The 13,213-nt window shown below is 46.0% G+C and overlaps 1 protein-coding gene across 6 annotated transcripts in view; it reads right to left on the bottom strand.

Moving 5' to 3' along the window:
* Positions 1 to 842: 842 nt before the first annotated feature.
* The window catches only part of NCOA1 (nuclear receptor coactivator 1), a 986,743-nt gene continuing 974,372 nt past the window's right edge, over positions 843 to 13,213 (bottom strand). For all 6 annotated transcript variants that reach the window (XM_078649914.1, XM_078649919.1, XM_078649916.1 and 3 more), the window contains 2 exons: positions 4,934 to 5,023; positions 843 to 1,166 (listed from right to left, as the gene is read on the bottom strand). In XM_078649914.1, coding sequence (XP_078506040.1) covers positions 993 to 1,166; positions 4,934 to 5,023 — 264 coding nt within the window. In that variant the 3' untranslated portion in view covers positions 843 to 992. The remainder of the gene's footprint in view (positions 1,167 to 4,933; positions 5,024 to 13,213) is intronic.

Genomic DNA, 13,213 nt, shown 5'->3' with positions numbered 1-13,213 from the left:
GCTGCAGACATAACTTATTGTAAGTGCAAGAATTATGAAAAAGCACAGACAGACCTCGCATGTTATGATGTAAAGTAATAGATTTGTGAAAATCTAAGTCTAACAGGGTCAAACATTTTCCATTTCTTTAGGTTAAAATGCAAACTTAGATGTACTGCGCTAGCCTAGTGTAATGAGAGGGTTACTTGATTCTTTTAATATATTGATCCGATACATATGTACATTCACAGACAAGACGTCTCCCTCATCATTTACCCTTAAATTATTGCTTTTTAAAAAAATCTCCAAATGTTTTGCCAGGTTTTTTTCTTTCCGAGCCCTGTTAAAATGGACACATTTCCTCCTCTGCTCTTGGGGGAGGGCAGTTATTCAAAGCTGCCTCAAAGTCATGAAATAGAGGACTGAAAAAGCGATCTCTTACAAATCCACAGTCACCACCGCTTGGAAAAAATGATGATTGTACATACGACCAAGATGCAGGGGCGTTTTTTGAGAGAGAACAAATGGCTTTCGGTGGGAGAAGCTTATGTGTCCCGCTCTTCTCCGTAGTCTGTTACCCCTGGTGCACAAAGGTGCGTTTTTTCTCCAGTCTTGGAGTCAGTGACAGATCCAGCTGAAACTGAGTGCATACAATTCTTAGGGTCTTCCTTCCTGTGCCTTTCCATACGCAATCAGAAGTGCCAGCAACCGATTAGAAAAATAGGAATTGTTTCTCTTTTGGCTCAAGGAATGGACTGCCTGGCCCTGTAACGTCTAGGAACATTCCATTGTGGTTACAAAACCACAAAACACATAAAAAAGTAAAGAAAAACAAAAATAAAACAAACCAAAAATACCTCTTTGTTCCACAAACTACCGACCCGAAGAATGGCTGCGGATTGAGATATCAAAAATCTCAGAAAAATATAATATATATATTTATATATATATATATATATATCTGTTAATGAATTTCACATTCCTTGCTTCCCCTCCTTTCTTTTGGAAAGCGGCTACTCAGTGAGCAGTTGCTGGAGGAGGCTCTTCTGCTGGGCCTGAGGCGTTGTAGAGCCAGAAGAGGTGCTCTTCTGTGATCCCATTGGACCGCCGGATTGATTCAGGTAGGAATCCCCACCAACTAGATTCACCGTGCACTGGACGTCCGCAAAGACCTGGACCTGCTGCACCTGTCAGGAGAGAAAAGACTGGAATAAGGGAGAGGGAAAAAAGAAAAGCCCCTTTCTTTCAAGACTAAGTGGGCCAATACAATGATCTAGCTACCAATACTGCAGGCACGTGCATGTCTTCCAGTTCTACACACACACATTTACTCGCTTTTCTAAATCATGTAGAGTACATTTGGATCCTGGAATACCATTAAAGGGACCATCGGACAGATATGTTTTTCAAATATGTTTTATTGTTACCCATCAAAGTTCAAAACTCATCTTTTCAGAATACAGAATTCAAAGTCTACCCTTAGTCAACACTCATGAGTGAAAAAATTAAACATTCACAGAAAGCCTTTAAGTAGTTTTAATATTTTGCCCTGCTATTTCATCAAATAAATGGGAAAAATTAGGCGTCCACATTTTCTAACTGAGCAAAAAAAATCCTCTGAGATGAAACTATAGTCTTACAATGCAGAGCACGGGTGGAGAACAGCAACAGGGGTTCTAAGCACTTACGGTGTCCCTGATCCAAATAGCAATAATTTTTTATATAAAAATCTGTGATTCAGAATCATAATGACAAAGGTCAAGGGAACTAATTATTCACATGAAGTACAGGCTCTCACACTGCTTTTACGGTTCCAACTTGTAAGAAGGAATTCCCTTCACCCACAACATTGGAAGTAGATGTCGTACATTAGTAAGGCAGAAACTGCTTTCCAATTACTTGAAACACATCTCAGGGAGCATTTACATGGTGATAGCTTACTTACCCAGCCTTCATTAGAGTAACCCCATCAATTATTCTTGTTCATTCAATGCGACTATCGAATTAATGCAGCTTAGGGTGTAATGTAAATATTTTAAATGTAATGGATCCACACTAGTCTTTAGGGAAAACAAAGGCTGCTGATCACAGCAAGACAAAGCATTAGCCTAAAACCACGTGAAAGCCTTTCATTAAAGCTTTCACTGGCTCCCTGTAGAGAACAGGATGCAAGTTTAAAATCTTCCGTGCTATGCACAATGCCTTATAGAATATAGATCTATGCTAGATACAGAAGCTGGCCCTCACTAGGTGGCAACCAGTGAGCTCAGATCAGCAAAATAGCAAATTATCTGCCAATCTAAGAGCACAAAAAGAGGAGAGCGATACTAAGAGCTCTGATTTCAGTCAGTTTAAGGAAAGCATTTACAAAGAACTGTTCGAGAAAGACACAATGACCATGATAACCAGAGAGGAAACGCATGTTGTGGCTATTATCCATAATTCCTGCCAGTGATACTGTTCTATTCTACAAACGGTCCAAGAAGTACTACTCAAGCCCATCCTCAGCCACAGTCAGACATAGAAAAAACAAGATGGAAAAGGGAGTGACTTTGAAAGCTGAAGAAAGGACTACCCTCACATTATGGCCAGCCTGCAGCTGTTATCAAGTAGCACTACAATTTCAGCATGCACAGGGATGAGCCTTTGAAGAGGACCAGAGAGAAAGAGATACTGCCTTATTCCTGGACTGAACTGCTACTGGATTACAAAACCAACAGTAACCCCACCACATATTACAATATGCCTAAACCTACACCACCCCAAGCTTCTAAGCTATATGAGAATGACCTGTATCCAGATCTCCTTCTAATAAGATGATTCTTAAAATATTTTATTACCATTACATTTCTACATAAAATTAACTGTGACAAAGAGGATGGGATACAAATCCATTAATTCATATTTGTTCCTAAAATAATCTCTAGCTTTCTAACAGACTTACTGAGTTGAATTGAATTTACTAAGGTGATGGAGGGTAGAAAGGGTGGCAGACAAAAATACTGGGGCTTCAGTCCATGAATTACAAATTATGGAAAAGCACCTTTGGGACTTCTGAAGAACTACTGACTTATGTCGGCATATGAAGGTAAAAGCGCGACAAGTTTATGTATTATTGTTAAAAGTGCGGTGGATGATATAGATGTTGAATAACTGCAGTCATGGCGGGCAACCCAGAACACTCCTAATGGTGAGGGGGCTGAGATGGAGAGTCATTAATCATAGGTAACTTTTTGGTAGCAGGTCTTTGAAAAAAAGGAGTTACTGCATTATAATGTGTGAGTGTGGAAAACAACTAATGGTTTGGAAAGACCAATTTCATTCCAATGCCTTCAACAAAGCAATGTCTCTGTGACCTTCCATGCCAATTCCAGCAGACAGTGGGGCTCAAACACAAACTTTCGGATTCCTAAAGACAGAATTGTTACAAGGGGACCTAAAGAGCCTGATACTACTAAAGCAAAGTGTTGGAAATCATTTAAAAAATCCAGAAAGTGTGGTATCTTAGAGGAATGCTCTGTGTGTTAACTATAAGCCACTACCATCGTTTCTCCTGTGATGATGCCTAGCAATGTATGATGTCACAAAGAAGAGGGAAACTCAACATGTGTCCCTAAGTTTAGAGAGCACTTAAAACCATGACAGTTCTTTGGGTTGCAGACAGCGTCTTGTTTCAGATCAACTATTCTACGATAATCTCTAATACATTTTCTATTGCATCACAGCGTATTTTCTTTTTACATTCAACTGATATAAAAATTGCAACATGATACACTTATTTGTACAAGAACAACTCATTTCGCAAAATTCCTAAAAAAATAGATAGATGAAAAGGCAGCATATAAGGTCATGTACAACACTTGTAGCTAGATTTCCTCAGTTTTGCAGTCTTAGGACATTAAACAGTGGGATGAGATCACTGCGAAGGATGCAGACTTCAGATTCTCCCAGCAAGCACATAATCCAGAAATACCCCTCATGCCATGATCCCCTTAGTCTTGTTTACAGCAGACTCAGCTGCGTTTCCAGAGCATCAGGGAAAGCAGAGAGAATGTTGACTTCTTTGAACCAGCCTTAGCCATTAGGCTACTTACAATATCCACTTGCAATCAGCTTGGTAAAGAAGGGCAGCGACAATGTCAATCGCAAATTCGGAGAGCTTCTACAGGCACGTACCGCAGACAATACAAGCAAGCGGGGGTGTTAAAAAATAAAAGGCACTGGTTGACGAAAAGGATGTGTGTAGTTGAATCCTAACTGGAGTCACTCATCCTCTTTGGATCAGCTCCTGATTAAAGTAGTGGAGGCACGTCCTGTTCAGTGCATGCAAGTATGCTCCAGCCTGGGCAGGATTTAGAAAACTCCTACAAGATGGATGTCACTTTGAAGCCAGTAGTAAAAGTGAAGGCCAGTTGGAGGGCGCCAGAACTTACAGGGACACGTAGGAGGTGATAATGTTGCTCTGCGCTATTAAGAAGAGACGGCAGCGCCAGGGAGGTTCCAGGAAAAGGCATGTAATGTAAGTGTCCATGCTCTTTACTTTGTACAGTGGAACAGAAGTTTGTTTTCCATCATGGGATTCCAGTGCCAGGGAAGTCGGATATTTACACTGGTCTCCTATGACATCATCTCAAAAAATATACAGTAGAATCTGACAGCAGATAAGGACGGCTGGGCCCTTCTAGGCTGCCCATTTCATTGCTACTTTTGACACATGATTAACACGTGTGCCACCCTCTGAGATGTAAACTCACAGCAACAATCCCCTGCCTCTCACCCACTGACACTCGAAGACGTCCACTAATTCATCATTGTCCACCTACTACCTCGTCCTGTGCTCAGCACGAGGGTTTCAGTCAATGCTTCTCTGTGAGTGGTGCCTTGTAGATTTCCAAGATCATGACATAAAAAAATAATAGTTAAGATGTTCCATGGCTGCTCCCCTCTGACTGACCTGAGCTCCATCAGACTCTGTTTTCAGAAGATCACTAGAAGACAGCTGGTTGCAGTAAAGTCCTGCCGGTCGCAGTGCTGAATCGTTTACCTGTAACAACAAAACGTGATCTGTATTGAGTAATGCAGCAACAACAAGAAAGGCATTCTCCTGCAATGCAGCAGTGCTCCTGCCACTGTCAGAAGATAGCTGAAGAGCAAAGGAGAGAAATAATTCAACAATTACGTGAGATGATAGGAAACATTATAATATATTGACATTCCTCTAAAATAATGAGGACCTTCACCATAGTTATCGTACTGCAAAATATAAACATGGATACGGTAGTTTGATTTAATGAACGAGAAATGTCAAAACTTAGCACAGTGCAGAGTTAGTTCAGCAAGTGACTAATAAGATTCAAAGTCAGACTACTTGTTAAAGCCAAGTTATATTTACTTCCATCAGAAAATAATTTGTGATATAACAAATATTAATTAACTTAAAAATGTCAGTGGAAGCAATATTGTTTATGGCTATGAGCGGAAGCACACTGCAATTAGCCAAGTATGCGGAGTTTTAATAATCAAAACTACCCAACGTTGCCCTACCCATGACATCACAAAAAATGTCACAGATGGCATCACTGGTGACATCACACCATCACTGACAATCAGGGATATCACTGAAGCTGCTGTAATGCCCCTGCACCCTACAGTACACTAGGCTCAAACTCTTTCTGTGCACAACAGGGTTTCAGTTTGGGCACAGGAGCTGGTTTCAGATGACCACCTTGTGAGAAGTTGGCCTGATATGCAGTGCTCACTATTCTAGTGATCACTATGTATCAGTCCAAACAACCCTTATTGATGATTGGTTGTAAGTTAACCTTATAGACCAGCTATCCTAGTAGCATGGATACGAGCAGTCTAAGGCTAAGACTCTAGAGGGCGTGTTAAGCCAGCTGTTTTACCATCACATTACCCCTTGAACAGCAAGTGAAAGGACACCACACAAGTTGTTATGAAAATAAACAGATATTTATTTATAACAAGACTACCCTGAACTCTTTATGAGTCAGGGAGCTAAGCACATAACAAAACTCTTAAGAAAATACTTTAAGTCGCACAATTTACACAAATGCCCTAGGGGCACGAAAAACCATATACTCAGTAAGTGGAATGCGAACTTGCTAGCAGGTAAGTAATACTTTTCTAGACTCAGGAATCGCTAGGCCTACAATTCTAAACACTGGGATTAGATGCAGGAGGCTTGTGGACGTCGTGTGCAGAGTGGGAACTCTCACGCGTAAGGCGGGAAAAAGTCTATGGAAGCTAGCAGTTGCAAAGTTACTGTTCTCGGGCGAACCCGACTAGGTGGGTCGAAAACAAGAGTGGATCCGAACACTTAGGGTGTTGGACTATGCTGGAGCACCGGAGTACTCAGGTTACCTAGCCCAGGGGCTGCGGCTGCATAGGGTTGAAGTTGCGTCGGAAACCCTCGTTGAAGATCCAGGAGCCTGAAGAAAGAAGTTGCTGGCAGGCGACCAGTGAAGGAGTTCGTGGTGATCCAAGCCTGGATCAGGGAAGAAGAAACCTGTAAGCAGAGGGGACCAAGTTCTGAATCACTAGCCAGTGATTTGAGTGGGCACCAGGATGGCACCGGACGAATTCACCTCAGCCAGGTGAGTGGGCGCTGCTGGGCTCTGCAGTCTCTCGGACCAGGAGGCGTTGTCGGCGACCAGGATGGAGGTGCGAGCTGTCCCATGAAGGTTCTTGCTGTCGACGTCGCTGGACCCAGGATTGGGCAACAAGTCTTGGCAAATGCAAGGCCCACGCGGTGGACCTAAAATGGCGTCTTGAGTGGACCAGGAGGGTCCAGGGTGCTCCTCTTTTGGAGGGGAGCAAGGGCTAGTCTGGAGCAACCAGACCAGCAGTAGTTGTCGTCGTGGAGCGTCGTGAGAGGGCCCCTAGCCAATGGGCAAGCGACCTGGACAACGCGGTTGGCAGCAAAGAGCAGAAGGGCCCCACGCAGATCTCGTGGATGCAGGGGGGCTGAACTTCGGTGCTGGAGCTGCTCAGGGTCGGGGCTTCTCTTACCCCAAAGCACTCAGTCGAGGGTCACTCGGTGGTCGTGCTGGACAAGCGTCGTGCAGTTCTGAAGATGGCCGGTCCCTCGAGGTCTCGTCGCACCCACGGATCACAGCTGGGCTGATGATGTAGGTTGAGGTCAGAGGTGCCAGGGAAGCCGGTTCTCGTCGTGCTGGAGCAGTCTTGATCCGAAGGAGAGACTGGCAACAAACCGCGATGCTTGGTTGGTGCCTGCTGCTGCAGGGTGACTACTCCTTAGTCACAAGGGAGAATCTTGGGAAGAAGTCTTGAGTTCCTTTCGTGGAAAGTAGTTTCAGGATTCAAAGATGATCTGATTTGGAAGGGGGCCAGTTCCTACCTTTATCCTGAAAAAAGGGGCTGGCACGCGACTAAGTCCTGCCCTATGGGTGGGACTAGGAGGGGGGTGGTTACACCCCTCTCCTTTGGCGGGCTTTCCCCAGGCCAGGGGCTGGAGTGCCCCTGGAACTGGTTTCAGCCGGCCTATGCACAGTGAGCACCGGGGTGCCACTTGCAGTCACCTTCCTCCAAAGCCCTGCCTACCTAGGATACACAAAATCCTGTCTGGGACGGTGCTGGCACCGCCCCTGACAGGAAACCCTTTGTCCTTGCCTCCTGCTCTGGGAGGACTCCCAGCAGCAGGAGGGCAGACTTGTGTCTCGGTGGCAGCATCCATTTTGTGGAGCTAAGGCTATGTCTGACTTTAACCGGGGTTACAGGTTACATACATGTCGTGTCCCTCTAGAAGGGTGGAATGCTAACCCCGTCGCCAGAATTGGCGAGGGGTTAGTATTCCAATTCGTATGACACCTTACTCGACATGTTTTGATAAAGCGATACCAGAGTTGGCATATAACCGCGAGGATTATAATGCACTTAAGAGTATATGGTATGCGATATCATGGAAACGGCTAAGGGATGGATCCCGAAAGCAGCAGACAGGCTCAGCTCATGCCAGAGCACTATCTCACACGATTCCAAGCACTCTGCCTTCAGGATTGTCAAGGCCTGCCATAGGAGTGACTGATAGGAGATCTGTGTGTCCATTTTAGGGTTAGATATAGGTATACTATATCTAAAGCAAGGGGTGATTACACCACCTTGCCCCAGCTGTCGTGCAGCCAGTTGTGTCAGATTTGGATGGCCAGCCAGGGGTGGCATAATACATGCTGCAGCCCCTGGTAGGCCCTGGGTACACCTATGCCCTGGGTACCTAAGGTACACTGTACAGGGACTGATAAGGTGACTCAGTATCCAATTAGATATGTACCTAAGGTACATGGAATCCATTTTACAGAGAGAGCAGTAGGCCTGGGGTCCTGAATAGCAGGGCCCCAGGTCAACTAAGTCAGAAAACCAGCAAAACACCAGGCAAAAAGTTGGGGGCAACCATAGTCAGGGATCTACCTTCCTACATAACCCCCCCCCAAACGAAAGGAGATAAGGCTATCCTTGCCAGGTAAGCCTATATTGCCTGAGTGGCCATATAAGGAAGTACCAGCACTGGCATGGTTACCCCCTATCTCATGGTCCACTAAGCAATCCCTCACCCTAAGGGGATCTGAGGGTCTCCACCATAGGGAATCTCTACCTGTGGGGTGTTTTGGCAAAGGAAGAGGCTGGTGCTGAAATGGAGTACTGAAGTGAGGCTCCACTAATTTTGGGCTCAGCTTCCTCCAATCATTTTCCACCATAGAGGCCTTTCTTTCCCAGACTGAGTTGTTTTGGGCTCTCAGGGTCAACCTCTGGCTACCTACAGCTGGAGGTTGGGTCCCTCTGTTTGGCTTACTGGAGGGACAGGTCAGGTTTGGGGCCCTTAGGTCCCAGGTCTGGCTGTGCCCAACAGTGTCCATCTGTGGGAGGTCCCTAACTAAATTTAAGGGGGATCCCTCAGGAGTTTGTTTTATTTTCACTTGGCTAGGACTGCTAGCTTCAGTGCCCTTAATCTGCTGATTGGGGGATTCTTTTGGACAGGGGGCCCTTTGGGGTCCAACACTGGCCTCCCTGACCTCTACAGCCCTGGGCTGACTGAGGCAGGGTAGAGAGGGGCAGGTTACCTGCTCCAGACTGGGTCCCACCTTGGAAGGGTCCACTGACATCAGGGGCTCTGCCAGGCTAGGCCTGACTACCTCTGGGGCAGTTTCTTCACAAGGGGTCAGATCAGTTCCCTGAGGAGGCTGATCCTTTCCTAAAGTCTGGTGGGAGGGAGATTTATCTTCCTCCTCAATGCTCTCTGTCTGAGTGGAGTGATCCATAGTTTCAGGCTTCACAACACTATCATCTGTCTGAGTTTGAGCTGTGGCCATCACAACTCTCCCAACCTTTTCAGGAGGGGGCTCAGTTTGGGTGTGGGCTGTGACCATCACAGCCTTGACAACCTGTTCTGGGAAGGAAGTTGTCTGAGATTGGGCTGTGACTGGCACAGCCCTCCTGACCTGTTCAGGGAGGACATCTTGGACTGGGGCTGTGGCTATCACTGCCCCACTAACCTTACCATGGATGTTTACCATTTTAGAATGGGTTTCTTGCTCTACTTTAGCCCAGGCTGAGAGCTCTAAATCATTCCCCAGTAGGCAATCTACAGGCAAGTTTGGTGACACTGCCACTCTCTTGTGGCCAGTGACACCTCCCCAGCTGAGATTGACCACTGCCATGGGATGATCTCTCTGTACTCCATCAATATTGGTCACCTGGTATGTGGCACCAGGTAAAAGTTGCCTTGAGGGGACTAGACTCTCAGTCACCATAGTGATGCTAGCCCCTGTATCTCTATAGGCCTCAACTTTTATACCATTGATGAGGGGCTCCTGTCTGTACTTGCCCAAAGTGTTGGGACAAGTTGTGAAGTTGGCAAACCCCATGCCAGTCTCACAGACAAGAGTATCTAAGTTTGGGGACCTGGTTAGGCCAGAGTCCCCAGGAACTCCCAAAGTAAATGCACCCAAATTCTTGGGGGCACTCCCACCACCTGGGGGATTACTACTAGTAGTAACAGGAGGTTTGGGAATGTTACTTGGGGGTATGGTCTCCTTATTGTTGTTCTTTGGGCAACTGCTGTCAGTTTTCAAATGACCCACCTGTTTACAGGGAAAACAATAAGGTTTCTTCTGGGTATTAGAAGGATTCTGGGACCCACCCCCCTCAGAGGATTTTTGGGGCCCTGGTGTGGTTTGATCTGGAGATTTATTCCCACCCTTCTCTTGAGGCTTGGTTGATTCCTTTTTCTGGTCACCACCTTGGTTCTTGGGCCTAATCCTGGTTCTGACCCATTTGTCTGCCCTCTTACCCAATTCTTGTGGAGAGGTCAGATCAGAGTCTACCAGGTGCTGGTGTAATAACTGGTTCTGACAATTATTTAAGACTTGCTCTCTCATAATAAGATTATACAATCCTGTGAAGTCAGTAAACTTGCTACCCAGTAGCCAGCCTTCCAAAGCCTTAGTGGCACAATCAACAAAGTCAGACCAGTCCTGAGACTGAGTTTTCTGGGTGTCTCTGAACAGCAACCTGTACTGCTCAGTGGTTAAACCAAACCCATCAACCAGTGTATTCTTCAGGACCTGGTAATTGTTAGCATCCTCCACTCTTGTAGTGAGGAGCTTATCTCTACCTTTGCCATCAAAGGAGAGCCACAGTATAGCTGCCCACTGACTCTGGGGAATGCCCTGCACAGTGCAGGCCCTCTCCAAAGCAGCTATCCATTTCTGGATGTCATCCCCTTGTTTAAAGGGGGGCACTATCTTGGTCAGGTGTTTAGTATCTAAACCCTTCTCTTTTTCTCTTGGGAGATTGCTGCCACCAGTGGGAACTGTCCCACTCATCTGCTGCTCTCTAGCAAAGGCAAGCTTCTCTTTGGCCAGGGCAAGTTCTTCCCTTTCAATCCTCAGTTTAGCTTGTCTCATCCTTGCTTCATGCTCTCTTCTCTGAGGGGAAGTCAATCTCCTCTGTGGAGAGTTCCTTCTCCTCTGAGAAGAGGCATTAGAGTGCAGAGATCTAATGGAGTCCCTAGAAAGAGATCTATCTCTCCTAACTCCAAGGTTAGGCCTCATCAGGGTCAGTACTGGGGGTCCCCCAGATCCTTGCCCAAGTAGGTCTAAGTTGGCCCTAGTGAGTCTGCTGACTAACTCAGGACCCTTGTTTGCCTCACCCTCAGAGAGTTCCTCAAGATCCTCCTCCTCAACTGCATTTTCAGTGCCAAGGAGGTCTGGATCACCAAGGTGTCCCTCTAAGGCTGGCATATTCCCATCTCCCTGAGATGCTTTCCTAGCATCATATGTCTCTAAGAGACCTATCAGAAAGGGAATGGTGGGGTTAGACCCCTGTTTCAGTTTCCTGGAGGTACACACTTGTCTCATCTCCTGGAAACTGAGAGCTGCATATCTTGAAGTGACCTGTGGAGGGTCAATGCTTACCAGGGGAGTCTCAGTGGACTCTCCATGGTTAGACATGCTTTTCTAGTGAGGTGTAAGTGGTGGACTTACCTACACTATTTGTTTGCCTACTGATCCCTTGCTAGAGTTGTAGTTTAGGGTGTGCTAGGCCCTAGGAGCTACAACAGCTGGTTCAGTAGAACTCAGAGTATTCTAAGCTAAGTTATATGTACCTTAGTACTTATGTGATCTTTCAAATGATATTCTTAGGATATGTGTGGTAAAACAACAGCAAGCTCAAATCCCAACCGCTGCTCACCAACGTGAGAAGTTGGCCTGATATGCAGTGCTCACTATTCTAGTGATCACTATGTATCAGTCCAAACAACCCTTATTGATGATTGGTTGTAAGTCAACCTTATAGACCAGCTATCCTAGTAGCATGGATACGAGCAGTTTAAGGCTAAGACTCTAGAGGGTGTGTTAAGCCAGCTGTTTTACCATCACATTACCCCTTGAACACCAAGTGAAAGGACACCACACAAGTTGTTATGAAAATAAACAGATATTTATTTATAACAAGACTACCCTGAACTCTTTATGAGTCAGGGAGCTAAGCACATAACAAAACTCTTAAGAAAATACTTTAAGTCGCACAATTTACACAAATGCCCTAGGGGCACGAAAAACCATATACTCAGTAAGTGGAATGCGAACTTGCTAGCAGGTAAGTAATACTTTTCTAGACTCAGGAATCGCTAGGCCTACAATTCTAAACACTGGGATTAGATGCAGGAGGCCTGTGGACGTCGTGTGCAGAGTGGGAACTCTCACGCGTAAGGCGGGAAAAAGTCTATGGAAGCTAGCAGTTGCAAAGTTACTGTTCTCGGGCGAACCCGACTAGGTGGGTCGAAAACAAGAGTGGATCCGAACACTTAGGGTGTTGGACCATGCTGGAGCACCGGAGTACTCAGGTTACCTAGCCCAGGGGCTGCGGCTGCATAGGGTTGAAGTTGCGTCGGAAACCCTCGTTGAAGATCCAGGAGCCTGAAGAAAGAAGTTGCTGGCAGGCGACCAGTGAAGGAGTTCGTGGTGATCCAAGCCTGGATTTTGTGTATCCTAGGTAGGCAGGGCTTTGGAGGAAGGTGACTGCAAGTGGCACCCCGGTGCTCACTGTGCATAGGCCGGCTGAAACCAGTTGCAGGGGCACTCCAGCCCCTGGCCTGGGGAAAGCCCGCCAAAGGAGAGGGGTGTAACCACACCCCTCCTAGTCCCACCCATAGGGCAGGACTTAGTCGCGTGCCAGCCCCTTTTTTCAGGATAAAGGTAGGAACTGGCCCCCTTCCAAATCAGATCATCTTTGAATCCTGAAACTACTTTCCACGAAAGGAACTCAAGACTTATTCCCAAGATTCTCCCTTGTGACTAAGGAGTAGTCACCCTGCAGCAGCAGGCACCAACCAAGCATCGCGGTTTGTTGCCAGTCTCTCCTTCGGATCAAGACTGCTCCAGCACGACGAGAACCGGCTTCCCTGGCACCTCTGACCTCAACCTACATCATCAGCCCAGCTGTGATCCGTGGGTGCGACGAGACCTCGAGGGACCGGCCATCTTCAGAACTGCATTTATTTCTCTTAATGGGAGATTTTTTGCAAACTATTTAATTATTGATTAGCTTTGCAAGACTATTCTTAGAAACTCTTTAAGACTTTTGCGCCACATTTTTCATAACTACATGTAATGCTTATATGCTGACTGTAATGTGTTCTGTATTATTGATATTTTTCCTGTTTTCCAAATTATGTAACCTGATTGATATTTTA

Source organism: Lissotriton helveticus, chromosome 6 (genome assembly GCF_964261635.1).
Source record: "Lissotriton helveticus chromosome 6, aLisHel1.1, whole genome shotgun sequence".
NCBI classification, from domain to species: domain Eukaryota; kingdom Metazoa; phylum Chordata; class Amphibia; order Caudata; family Salamandridae; genus Lissotriton; species Lissotriton helveticus.
Note: the sequence above shows the minus strand (reverse complement) of the source record. Positions and strands in the feature narration are given on the sequence as shown.